General features: G+C 57.0%; 1 protein-coding gene across 1 annotated transcript; it reads right to left on the bottom strand.

The window, feature by feature from the left end:
- Positions 1–1,960: 1,960 nt before the first annotated feature.
- Positions 1,961–12,124, bottom strand: LOC149855198 (interleukin-9 receptor-like). The gene is made up of 9 exons (XM_090023200.1): positions 12,057–12,124; positions 7,022–7,111; positions 6,637–6,748; positions 5,990–6,180; positions 5,172–5,308; positions 4,705–4,881; positions 4,301–4,404; positions 3,114–3,198; positions 1,961–2,512 (listed from the first exon to the last, which is right to left on the bottom strand). The coding sequence occupies exons 2-9, from the start codon at positions 7,098–7,100 to the stop codon at positions 1,961–1,963; spliced, it is 1,437 nt and encodes a 478-aa protein (XP_089879326.1). The 5' UTR covers positions 7,101–7,111; positions 12,057–12,124.
- Positions 12,125–12,444: the final 320 nt, after the last annotated feature.

The raw sequence follows: 12,444 nt of genomic DNA, 5'->3' as shown, positions 1-12,444 counted from the left end.
TGGGTGAAGACCCTCTGTGGAGGGGCGATTCAGCTGAAGAATGCCTCATAGTGATTCCTCACTGAAGTAAGCTAAGCTGGTTGAGGGACCATTGCATTACATTGCTGCAAGTTTCTTATGCAGCTATAACCAAGAGCTGTTCAGCTGATCCAACCGAGAGCCTCTGTGGGCTCAGCCAGCCTCTGGCAAAGTCTCTCTGACTCTTCCCTTGATACCTGAGTTTTGGGACAATGTGTCAAGCTGGATTATGGGACGGACACTGCAAAACATGAAGAATCAGTCATGCTAACACCCTTGCTCTATAGGTCTCCCTCTATCTGTTACAACCCCCAGAAGAAGCCATCTGAGCAGAGCATAAGGACTGCAAATTCCCCTCTGTCCCTGCATGGTGAGCAGCTGCAAGCTATAAAAGGCATCCCCTTCTGCTCTTTTATAAAGGAGAGAAGAAAAATCTGACCACCAGCCAAGGGCCCACAGGGCATGCTAATTTCTCATCAGAGACAGGAGCTCTAAAACCAGGCTCAAGTGGCTCCTTCTGCAGCTGTTTCAGAAGAGAGGCCAAGAACCAGGTGGGCCATGGAGTCTGAATGCTCGTGCTGCTTTCCCCACCAGATGAAGGCCTCTCAGCAAAGAGCTGGCTGGGATGGCTGCAAAAGCCTTGTGTTTTCAGTGCTGTTAGCAAACACTGGGTGTGTGAATGCAGGCCAGCTGGGCAGCCCCAGGCAAAGCCACACGCTGCAGAGAGGGGAAGGAGGTGGGCAATGGTGGCTGGCCTGGGTGCACAACTGTCTCAGCACGTCTGTTACCGCCCCGGCGACCTTCCCCTCTAGGAGCTGTGGTTGCAGGCACATGTGCATGCCCTTTAGGAAGTCACGTCTGGAAAGGGAGCGGGGAGCCCCAGGGTTGAGGGGACTCCTGCACCTGCCCAGCAGAAAGCCTGAAGGCGAAGGGAGCCAGGCTCATTCAGGAAGGGCAGCGAGATTGACTTGGGTGGCTCTAATTTGTTGTCACCCTTTAGTGACCAAGAAAGCCCCAAGCCGTGCCATTGTCTGGGCTGTGATTTTACCATCTGCAGCTGGCAATCAGGTCCGAGTGCCCTGAAACAATCTGCCCTAAAGTTAGAAGCAACACTCCAAGTTTAGCTAATCTGAGCTGGAAAGTTAGTGCCATCCAGGCTCAAAACAGCAAAATGCAGCATTGAAAGCTGTTCAAGTACTGGAACCAGGCATTCCTGTGAAACCATGTGCTGTGTAACATGATCAGCATCCTGCTAAGGAGCAGAAAACTCAGCACCTTGTTACCAGCTGTGTTACAAGGGCACTGTCTTTATGAAGCACCATAACTGGCTCGGAGCGAGGCTGTGAACTGAGTGGTGTGCACGGCTTAGTGGCCTGACCGACCTTGCCCTGCTCTTGACCACACAGAGCTGGCTTGCAAGGGGCTGCAGGCAGGGTGCTCCTGTGCTGGGAGCAGGGCAGAGCTGCCTTGTAGCGCAGGAGCATCGTGGGACCTCCCTGCTGCTTCACCTGCTAGTGGGTGCGGAGGCTTCCTGGGCTGGCAGAGACGGCACTGCTCCACGTGCCCTGCCTGCTGCGCAGAATGTGACAGCCGCCTTCGCGCCGTGCTGAGCTGACCTGCTTGGCTCGGCTGCACGTGGCTACAGTGCTTCTGGCTCAGGAGGCAGCATGCGCGCAGCACCATGGCGTGGCCCAGCTGGACACCACGAGCTAGTGTGAGAGATGCCCTTGGTGAGTGTGTGCCCAGGTCTGGCATGTGCCTGGCCCACCGTGTGACAGAACTGGGATCGTGCTCAGCCCCTGCACAGAGTGGGTGGAAAGCAAGGCGGTGCCATGAGACCCCCTCCTCTGTGCAGGGGCTGGGCACAGTCTGCTCCTCAGCAGGATCTTTGGCACCTAGCGGGACGTTAGCAGGGACTGAGGTGAGCCAGGTGGTGGGTGCCTCAGACCTGGTGACCCAGCAGGGCAGCGTCAACCCCGCTGGGTGGATGCTTGGGCAGACTTCCCCCTTCCAGGAGCTGCAGCCATTCAGCAGGGATCGAGCTCCCCGCAGCATCACCATCGCACAAGGTACAGTAGTCATTGCTGCAGAAGGACAAGCTTTCCAGCTCCAAAGACCTCTGCAGCACGTACAGGTCAGCCTCGCCCTGCTGTAAGTAGAGCAAAGGGCCCCCCTCCATGTCAGGGCTGCCATCTTCCATCTCGCTTCCCTCCAAGGGGGCCAGGGCCCCTGCTTCCACGTGGTCATGTGGAAGCAATGCTGCCAGCCCCACTGCTGCCTCTTTTGCACCCATGTATTGCTGTGCTGGGCTTGAGGCAAGGGCGCAGCCATCCTCTTGAAGAGCCACACTGGTCTTTGCCAGTGACTTTAAGGAGATCTGAGAGATCACTTCATGAGCACTTGGATCAGCCACGGCCTCTGCAGACACTTTGCTGAGGTCACTAGCTTCATGTCTTCTGACCTGGCCACATTCCTCCTTGGGGCCAACCCAGTCCTAGAGCAAGGAGTGATAAATACAGGACACCCTGCTTAGAGGCAGGCTGCAGACCCTGCACAGGGGCTCTTAAGCCCTTCCTTCCAGCTGGGTTTGGCAGTGGACAGCAGAGCCCAAATTGGCCGCTCATCCGAACCTCCACAGAGCCAGCCCTGAATAGCAAAGTGAGAATTCAGGTCCCTGATCCCCTTAGGGGAAGGTGTTATCCACCAGGCCTCCCACTTCAGCCCTGAGCTGTGCTGCGGGTGGCTCTGCTGCCTGAGCTGCGTGGACGCAGGGAGCAGTGCCTGCAGCGAGTGCGAGGGAAGCCAGGGGCTGAGGGAACAAGGCTGGAGGCAGCTACACTAGTGAGGAGGCTGCTGTGCCCCATGTGCTTTGCTTCTGCAGTTCCCAGGGGCTGGCCCCGATCCTCGCTCTCTGCAGTCGGACTCTGCAGCCCTCTCCAGAAGCGGGCTCTGTGCTGGGCACAAGGGTCAGTCAGCATCTTGGGGGCATCTGACCAGCCCCTCGCTGTCTGCCAGGAGCAGGAGTGACTGATCCTACAAACCACCTTCCCACATGGTGTGACAGGTCGTGAGGAAGGAAGGGAATTTTCTGTTACCTTGAAGTTCCCATTGTGCAGGGTGTAGAGGGGCTGGAAGAAAGCAGCAGGGGTGGGAATGCTCTGGCAGGTGATGCTCTTTGCCCTGGGGAGAGAAAGCAACACTTCCTACCTCAAATCCACAGAAACGCCCCGTGTATTGTACCAACAGCTTGCAGGGTCACCTACACAAGGCCCTTTCCCACGGCTCCCGCTGTCTGTGTGCATGGCTGAGTGACTGCGAGGGGGTGTGTGTCGTGCCTTGTGAACAGGCAGCACAGCATGCTGGGAGACAGCCAGATTTCTGATGGCTGAAGTCTATGGTTTCAAGTCCTCTCTGCAGGTGTGTCTAAGTCTTCTGAGACCCAGTGTACTGCAGCTTAACCACATTAGACAACTGCCGGGGCTGCTTCCACATGTAGGCATTGAGCTCATGCCCTTCCAGGAGCGGGGGCCAGGGGCTCCTGATATTTAGGTAGCAGAAACCTGCCCTGTTCCTCTTGCCATCTAGCATGGGTCACAATAAGCTCCGCATCCCCCCCTCCAGATGCTGCCCGCACCACTGCTCCCATGCACGATGCCTGCTGGCCTCTCTGTGCAGGGAGTGTGGGGCAGGCTCGGCTTTGCTCTGCCCATCTGGGGGCTTGTTGGCCGTTGTGAGACTTTCTGGGGCTTCTAGCGGGTTTTGCCAGAGCTTCGAGCTGTGTTCCCTGCTCTGGTCCTGAGCTCAGCCCAGAGCCCAGGAACGGGATCTGCGTCACTGAGCCTGACTGCTCTGGAGTTTCAGCACTTGACTATTGCAGATCCCAGTGGCTGGTGTCTGGGGAAAGCCTCAACAGCTGTCAGACAGATCCCTCAGAGCTCACCGACTGTTCCACACCAGTCGTCCCTAAGCTATCCACTTCACCAGCATTTAAAACCTATTCAGAATAGTTCTTGTATCCTTAAGAGACACAACCCAGCTCCTTGGCTTCATTTGGGTTCCCTGCAAGGCACTTAGCTAATGAAGACAGACCCAGGGAAGGGGGCTATATCTCAAGCATGTAGAGACAGATGGTCCTGGAGTCTTTGCACAGCACCCTCCTCTAAACCCAAGGTATTCACAGACTGGAGTCTTGAAGGGGAGACATGGCCCTAATACACGGATATGTGATTTATACTTAAATTAGTAAAGGCAACAGGACCTTGCATGAGAGTCTGAAACATACCTGGAGGGAAACTTGCAGCTAAACACTAGGTAGAGGATAACGCTAAGACCTATGGGAATGAACAGAAACTGCAACACACGGGTGCTAAACAGCTCTTCAGGCAGCTGTACCAAATCTGGGAAAGAAATTATTCCGTTAGTAGAATCAGCTCACAAATGATCCATAAAAAGACTGCAATGCATCCAGATACTTTCAAGAACCCATGCAAACAAAACAAGCTGCTAAAACCTTGGGAGAAAGCAACACGGGTATAAAGGATGGAAAGATATCCATTCAGATTCATGAATCTGTCCCCACAGCCTTTCTGTTCCCAATGTTTCTCCCTCTCTCGCTCTCTTTTCAATAAAGTGACTTTCAAGATCAGAGGAAGTGAAACAGGACAAAACGCTCTCCGCACCTGGGACAGCAGCTCTCTGAAATGCTGTCGTCTGGCTCCACTCACTCCACTGACTCTTATAAGATGTCAGCTGTCGGGAAGTTTTGCAGCGAACTCTTGCAATGTAAGTGATGCCAGCTCGAAACTCTGTGGCCTCAATTTCGACTCTTGTTGCTGAGTTGAACAGGTTTTTGTGCAAGGCTTGCTGGAAGTTATGACAGGAAAAGCTCAATTAGTGCATGGCAGAGGCTGAGACTCTACTCGACCCTACCTCCTTAGCTGCATCTAGGTGGACTCCACCTTATGGGGGGCAGGTGGGGTTCAGGCGGGGGACACTCCCCTGTCTGAAGTGTCAGTACCTTGTAAGGTATCCATCAACCTCCTCCTGGGATGCCAGGTGCCCAGGCAACCCCAAATACCAGTGCCAGGGGTGTCCATCAAAGCCAGGGGCAGGGGTTGTGCACCACTCCTGCCAGTGGAGGCTGGTGTAGTTACCTCCCAGGACTCGTTCTGCTCCTTGAACTCCAGCTCATACTGCAGAATCGGCTCCAGGAAGGCAGGCACGCTCCACTGGAGCTGGCACTTGTCAGCACTGAAGTTGCTCTGCAGGCTGGAGGGGGGATCACACTTAACTGCAAGAAGAGAAATGCATTATTCCCAGTGCTTCCTTACATGGCAGCCACGGGGAGAGGGTATGTTCCTCAGCTGGCTGCAGGCACAGGAGGTGGAGGAGGCTCTCAGCATCTCCTAATCCTGGGGCTAGCAGGACACTGGCTCAGCCCCCAGAGCAGGTCAGAGCATCACCAGGGGAAGGGGGCTCATCTGGAAAGAAGGGTCCTGGCAGGAGTGCCTTGTCAGCCGGTGACCACATGCACCATGCTCCAGCCCTGCCTGCACACGCAGAGACCCCTGAGCTGCAGGACAGCGAGCAGAGGAGACTGTGTGAGACGGCTTCCACCGCGGGGCATCCCCGTGGCCCTGTCAGGCAGCCGCGTGCTCCTCTGGGCACAGTCCCCAGGCCTGGGACTCCTCTGTCCCAACCAGCAGTGCTTCCATGCTGTGGGGAGCCATGCCCAGACTAGAGGTGTGGAGGGGACATGGCCTCACTCCCCGGGGCAAAGAGGAGCAGGGTAGCGAGAGCCCTCAGGCCCGGCAGGGCTGCTGGAGGGGCTGTGGCTGCCCCAACCCCAGCATTAGCTGGGTGAGGCTCCCTTCCTGGTAACTGGGCAGGCCAGGCTGCTCGGGCCCCATCTCCCTCGGGCTTCCCCCTCCGCAGGTGCCTGGCGGGCCCAGGCCGGAGGCCCCCGACTCACTGTACAGCCGGGGCTTGTACTCCTGGAAGGCGATGTATGTGCGATTGCCCTCGGAGAAGCCACCGTGCAGAGACACTTGGAAGCAGTCCAACTCGTTAAAGCGATACAACACATGGATGGCGCCGTGATGCCAGTGTGGCAAGTCCTCGCTGGCAGTCAGCATGCAGATGGTGGTCTCCTTGGGCATCACGCTGCAATAAGCAGAGGCTGAACCTGTCTCCGTGCCATGGTTGTGCGCGCGGGGGCTTTGCAACCTCTGCTGTCTGTACCCGTGCCGGGTGGAGGGCAGGCTGGCCAGGAGCAGCCTAGGCTCAGGGTCGGTTGCCCCCACCCCACACCAGTGCAGACGGCACAGGGAAGCCCCACCGCCCTGCTCCAGCTGGCTGTGGGCAGGTAGCAGAGCAGGTGAGCACGGGAGGCTGGTGGCACAGCCCTACCCGGCTGAGGCTGAGGCAGGCTTGGCTGCCACGTGCCAGGGGCTGGCAGAGACTTGCTCACACCCCTTTGCAGACCCGCCGATGTGAGGGCCTGGGAGCAGGGAGCTGGGCCTGATGGGGTCGTGGCTAGAAGCTGTGCAGGAAATGCGCCCCCCATCCTCGGCCGAGCCTGCTGCCCCGGGCAGGGACCCTACCGCGCGTGGGCCTTACTTGGTGAAATTCAGGTAGAAGGGCCCGTCCCCCACGGGCCCCTCCGTCACCCACGTGCAGTCTGCCCGGGTCTCGTAGTTGTTCAGGCAGCTCAGGTTGCCCGGAAGCTCCTCTGCAGGGGGAGGCCAGAGAAGTCCTGTTGGTCAGCGGCCGTGGCCAGGGCTCAGACCCGGCCCCCGCCCCTGCCCCAGAAAGTCCACTGCACCCTTGCCGACTGCGGGGACCAGCTCCCCTCCTCCCCGCGCCTCCCCTACCGTGGGGACACGCTCCCTCCTGTGCCGCCCCGGTGCGGTCGAGCACCGCACGTTCTCGGGAGACGCGCCCAGGGCCGTGGGCAAGAGCACGAGCAGCGGCTCACGAGTGGGTGCCCCCATGCTTCCCTCACCTGTCCCTTCCCCTTCTCTGGCGAGTGCAAGGGCAGCAAGGCACAGCTGGAGGTAGGTACACTGGGTGTCCTGGCCCATGGCAGAGGGGTCTGAAATACAAGATGCCTCTGGAAAAGACCAGCTCCCTCCACCTGCCGGCCCGGCTGGGCCCTGGCTGTCCCCCCGCCCCTGAAGGGCTCCACGCAGGGCCTGTCGCTGGCCCCTGGTGGCACCTGCTCTCCACCTTGCCGCGAGCACCCAGGGTGCGCGCCGTGCCCCGGGTCCCACCTGCCGTTGAGCGATGCGTTTCATCCCTTCTGGCCCTGCCTGCCCCGCCAGCCACGGCTGGAGCCAGGCCTGCAAATGGCCGCATGCGGTGGTAGCCACCAATGAACAGCACCTGCCGCTCCGCGTGGCAGCCGCTGGCCAACCCTCCTTGGGGCTGGGAAGTCTTTTCTCCACCCGGCTGTGGATCTGCTTTACTGCTGTTTACGCCCATGGCCACCTGTCCTGCCTTTTGCAGAAAGAGAAGGGTTTCCTCCTTCACAGCAGCCTTTCAGCTGCCATCATGTCTCCACCTCCTTGATGTCCTTTCCCGCTGCAGGAAGCTCACCTGGCTCCTTCAGCCTCCCCTGGCAGGCCCATTTCCCAGCCCTTTCACCACCTTCACCACTTGTCCCTGGATCCTCTCCAGCTCCTTTACACCCTACTTACCCAGGGATGCCCCAAACTGGATGTGGCTCTGGCTGAGGCCCAGGTAGCAGCAGGGACAGCGGCCCTATTCCTCGCAGGCAATGCTGAGAGCTCAAGTGAAACATCCCAGCCAGTTCCAGTCAGGAACTGCTGGTGTTTTTGGGACGCCCCCATGTTTACAGAAGGGCCCCCCATGTCTCTGTGGCCAAGCAGAGGATCCGGCACCACCCTGCGCTGTTCTGAGCAGCCAGTGCATCGGTAGCAGATCCAGGGAGCTGACAGCAGCTCCACCAAAGCCATGAGGGGTAGCGGAGGAGCAGGTTTGTGCTGCCCCGTCACCCCGCTGAAAGCGAAAGAGGAGGCCCAGGACGAAGGATGGAGATCTGGCCCTGTGAGAGCAGGCCGCAAGGGGTCAATGCCCGTGAGGGAGAAGAGCGGTTTAAGCGAAAGGACAGCGCTGGCATGAGACAAACAGGGACACCGGCTCCAAATAAATTCAGGCTGGAGATGAGGTGATTCCCAACTCCGCCAGCGGTGCGGTGCTGGAGTGGGACCAGGGACCTGCCGAGGTGCGAGATGCCGCTGGGCCAGTGCGTGCAGGGGGTGACGCGATGTGGCTGCCTGCCGTTGCAGGGGCAGGACCCAAGGGCCCAGAACTGTCCTGTCAGTCCCGTGTCCCAAACAAGGAAACCAAGTGGAGCAGCTCCAGCCTCTCCCTGTGCTTCTTTCTATAACGGAGACACTTTTCTGTTGCAAAGAACTCGAAGACCACAACAGGTCAGAATGATTTTGATGCTGTGGATTCCTATTTAAAATCTCTGGGTTTATCTTATGAATCACGTCTAAGTGTTTGCACATCTAATAACGCTGTCACTGCACCACATCCTTTAAAATGATATCATGGCATCCCTGCATGCCCTGGCTCCCTCGCTGAGAATTGTTGTATGGTACAAAGATGCAACCAAAAGATAGTACACCCTGCCCCAAATCAGAATTTACAAGAAATTGTGTTCATCTTGTAGCAACAGCAGATCCTACGAGGAGAGGCTACAGGACCTGAACCTATTCAGCCTCCACAGGAGAAGGCTGAGAGGGGATCTGGCAGCCATCTATAAACTGGCCAAGGGGGACCAGCAGGCAATGGGAGAGAGAGAGTCCCTGTTCCCCCAAGCACTACCGGGAGTAACGAGGAATGATGGCCATAAGTTGACAGAGAGCAGGTTCAGGCTAGACATCAGGAGGCACGACCTCACGGTCAGGGCGGCTAGGATCTGGAACCAACTTCCAAGAGAAGTGGTGCTGGCTCCTACCCTGGGGGTCTTCAAAAGGAGGCTAGAGAGACACCTTGCCGGGGTTGTTTGATCCCAGTACTCTTTCCTGCCATGGCAGGGGGTCGGACTCGATGATCTGCTCAGGTCCCTTCTGACCCTAGAAACTCTGACACCCTGCCTGCTTCAGGCACCCCCTGTGCCAGCACTGCAGTGCGGCTGGCTGAACGGTGGGTGGGCTTCGCCCCCGTGAACCCACATACCCTCCACCCACAGGTTCACAGTAAAGATCCAGCTCTGCTGATGATGTGTTTTGAGCGGGGGCTGCAGAGGGGAAATGTCAATTAACCAGCTTCAGCAGAGGGAGGCGCAAAGGCCTCTTCCTTATCATTCTATCAGGGCTGCTAATGATGCCAGTGATAAATGCAGCAAGTGACTAAATATGAAATAGAGAGAGATGCATGAAGGCACGCACACAGTGAGGCACACGTGTGCACCTATGGACATGCTCAGGGCCCCAGTCAGGGCCATGCAGCCCTTGCTAATTAAAGCAGAAACTCTGCCAGGGTGTTGCCGGTCGACTCGACATTGCAGAGGTTCTCAAGTGAGCTCTGATTTGTGAGCTATGGTCACACAGTGTGTGGTAGCCCAGGCTCACCTGCACAGTGGGTTTTAACACAGCTAAAGGCAAGGCCATGCAAAAGTCAGTGTACCTGGTGTTTAGCTTAGGCCATATCTGCCTCTTTCCTGCACCCAGAGGAAAGGCATGTTGTGCTCAGGTGCTCATCTGATGTCTCCAAACTACAGTCAGGCCAGTAAGAGCCATCACCAAGCAAACCTGGCTTCTTGGTCACTCTTGTGTGGACACCAGATGAACGCAGGCCTCCTGCAGGGGCCACGGTAAGAGCTAAAACAAACCTTGGATGAGTCGCTGGGCACAGACGAGTGGAAGCAAGGGTGGTATTGTCAGTGCCGCCCCAGTAGGGACACGTGGCTGGTCCACTTCCAGACACTTCTAGAGTCCACCCAGTTGCAAAGGGCTTGGAAAAGAGCTATGGGGATGGCTCGTGCCTGGGAAATCTGTCTCGCAGGGCAAGACTGAAGCCACGTGCCGGTTGCTGTCATGGGTGCCACCATGACGCATACTCTGCACCCACCCGCTGTGCCAATGGCAGAAGCACGGCCACTCCCTGAAGACCGTGCGCTGTTCTGGCTGGATTAGAAGCTGTGGGGAGCACACTGAGCACCCTGTGCTGGGCCTGATGTCAGACCAGGAGACCAGCCGTTCCCTTCTAGCTTTCACATCTATGTTTTTGGGGAGGGAGAATAGCAGCTCTCTACAGCATAAGAGACAGGCTGGCTCTGTACAGCGGGGGATGGCTGCGTGCTGCCTGAGGCAGGATCTGGCTCACGAGAGGGCACCAGGCTGCTGTGCGGTGCTGTGTGCCCTCGGGCTCTGGCCCCGCTCCTGGGAGCAGAGCACAGGGAGGGTGGCAGATGTGATGCTTTGTGCAATGGGGGCCGAGGTGAGGTGACACAGTGGGAGTGGGAGGTGTGAAGAACGCCCCAGGCAGGATGGATGTCCAAAGACCTGCCGCGATGAGAGCACAGACAAGAGCAGGAAGCATGGGTGTGAGGACCCGTGAAATGCCAGCTCCCCTAGCACATGTAGGGGCATGAGCTCAAGAGCTGGGGAAGGCAAAGATCTGCATGGGATGGGTGCTGGGAGCTGGGATGCTTGCTTCCTATTGCCAGCCATGCTTCTGCCTGCCATATTAACAAGACATTGACATGCACCTATGTCTGCGTCCCTTCGCTTTTCTGCAGGCACGGACTCCCTTCTTTCCATCTGTTGCTGGTCGACTCACGTCAGCAGAGGCCCCGTGCACAATGCCGGGGAACCTAGTGTGAGCAGGCGACAGAGCTCTAGTTCCTGGAACTGCGTTCCTTCCCCACGTGCTGACATCAGCTGTAAGTGGGTCACACACCCCTGAGCACAACCGCCTGCTCCTGCGTGAGCATCTTCAAGAGCCACCTCCACCCAGTGCCTCGGTCCTGCCCGAGAGCAGAGGGCAGAGGGGGCACGGGGCTGCGCACGCAGGGCTGCTCCTGTGCTCAGGATCCCCGTGTCATGATCAGCCGCCACGCAGATGTTCACCTACAGACATGTTCATCTCAAAACATGCTTCCACATACACAGCACGTGTGGCCCAGCTCCATTCCCCTGCAGGGTGGCAGTGGCTCTGCTCCCCATAGGATTAAACCGTAATCTCCTCTGCTCATCCTGGCCCATGTGTAGCCCAGACATGTGGCAGGCATGATAATTAATACCAAGGTGTAACAGTTCAGTGAGTAATTCCTACCTGCTATGTACCTGTACCTACACCATGGAGCACACATGCACAATATAACAGACACGTGGAGTACACACATCCCAACCTGTGATGGGTGAGCCTGTCTCCTGGTAGGGGCAGGAGATTACTGGAAAAGTATCACAGATTACAGCAGACCACACAGCAGCCAGCCTTTTCGTCCTGTCAGCCTTGTGGGGCTATGTTCCCAGCGTCTGACAGGAGAGTTGTGCTACAGTAAATCTGACAGCCTTAAGCCCCAGAGTTTACAGCTATGCAAAACCTCTTTTCATGGGTGAAAAGTGCAAGCAAAACAATCACCACCCCCAGCAATACTGTCTCGCATGCCCGCATCGCACTGACAGCACAAGCATTCACTGGCCCTCCTCAAGGTTCATGTAGCCGGGGCTCCCCGCATGGCACTGTTAGGGATGAGGATTCTTTTGAGCATGGCCCTCTGCGGGGTGAAGCCTCTGTGGAGATCCTCTCACTGAGCAACCTGCACTTGGCTTGGTAGCAAACCTAGCACCGCTAAACGTGGCTCCTTGTTATGGGATCTAATGGCACAAAACTGCAGCGACCCTTCTCTGTCCACAGCATCCTGATGGACCCACAGGGTGAGAAACGTGGCCGTGGTCCATGCCTCCCACTATCTGCTGCTGGTTAAGGCTGCAGTTGAACTAGTAGCCTAAACCTGCGAGGAGGTGAAAGATGGAGCACAGAAATAGATTAAGCTTCCTTACCAGCTCAGAATAAACTTCAGCCTTCACGCCTCCTCTGTTCCTTGATAGTTGAGGTGGTGTGGTTTGCTCATCAGACAGTGGCAGTTCTGGTATAATAAAGCAGGGCTTGCCGTACTTGATTTTAAAGATAGGCGCAATAACCAATGAAAATCTACTCTGAGGTTATCAGGCCGATATGAAATAGCCACATTTGCAATAACTCACGCGCGCTGGAGCAGCTGCGGAGCTGGTGCAAAGGGGTTAACAAGCAAGGACTCACCTATTTTCTGAAGGTCAAATATCACTTTAGAGCCGCGCACACACACGTACACACACACAAGGTTTTTATAAGTGGCCTAAAAACACTTCCTAGCTTGGTGTGAATGTGAGAAGCACGACCGCCACCGTG

Source organism: Crocodylus siamensis, chromosome 12 (genome assembly GCF_052110815.1).
Source record: "Crocodylus siamensis isolate JL-2025a chromosome 12, ASM5211081v1, whole genome shotgun sequence".
Taxonomy (NCBI): domain Eukaryota; kingdom Metazoa; phylum Chordata; order Crocodylia; family Crocodylidae; genus Crocodylus; species Crocodylus siamensis.
This window is presented reverse-complemented; position numbering and strand designations above follow the sequence as displayed.

Bases quoted from the DNA above. Each gene is read 5' to 3' on its own strand.
- LOC149855198 (XM_090023200.1), bottom strand. From the start codon at position 7,100: ATGGGCCAGGACACCCAGTGTACCTACCTCCAGCTGTGCCTTGCTGCC. The intron at 4,882-5,171 runs GTAACTACACCA...CATAACTTCCAG, and splicing joins AGCAGAACGAGTCCTGGGAG to CAAGCCTTGCACAAAAACCT. The intron at 4,405-4,704 runs GTCCCAGGTGCG...GATTTGGTACAG, and splicing joins CAGCATTTCAGAGAGCTGCT to CTGCCTGAAGAGCTGTTTAG.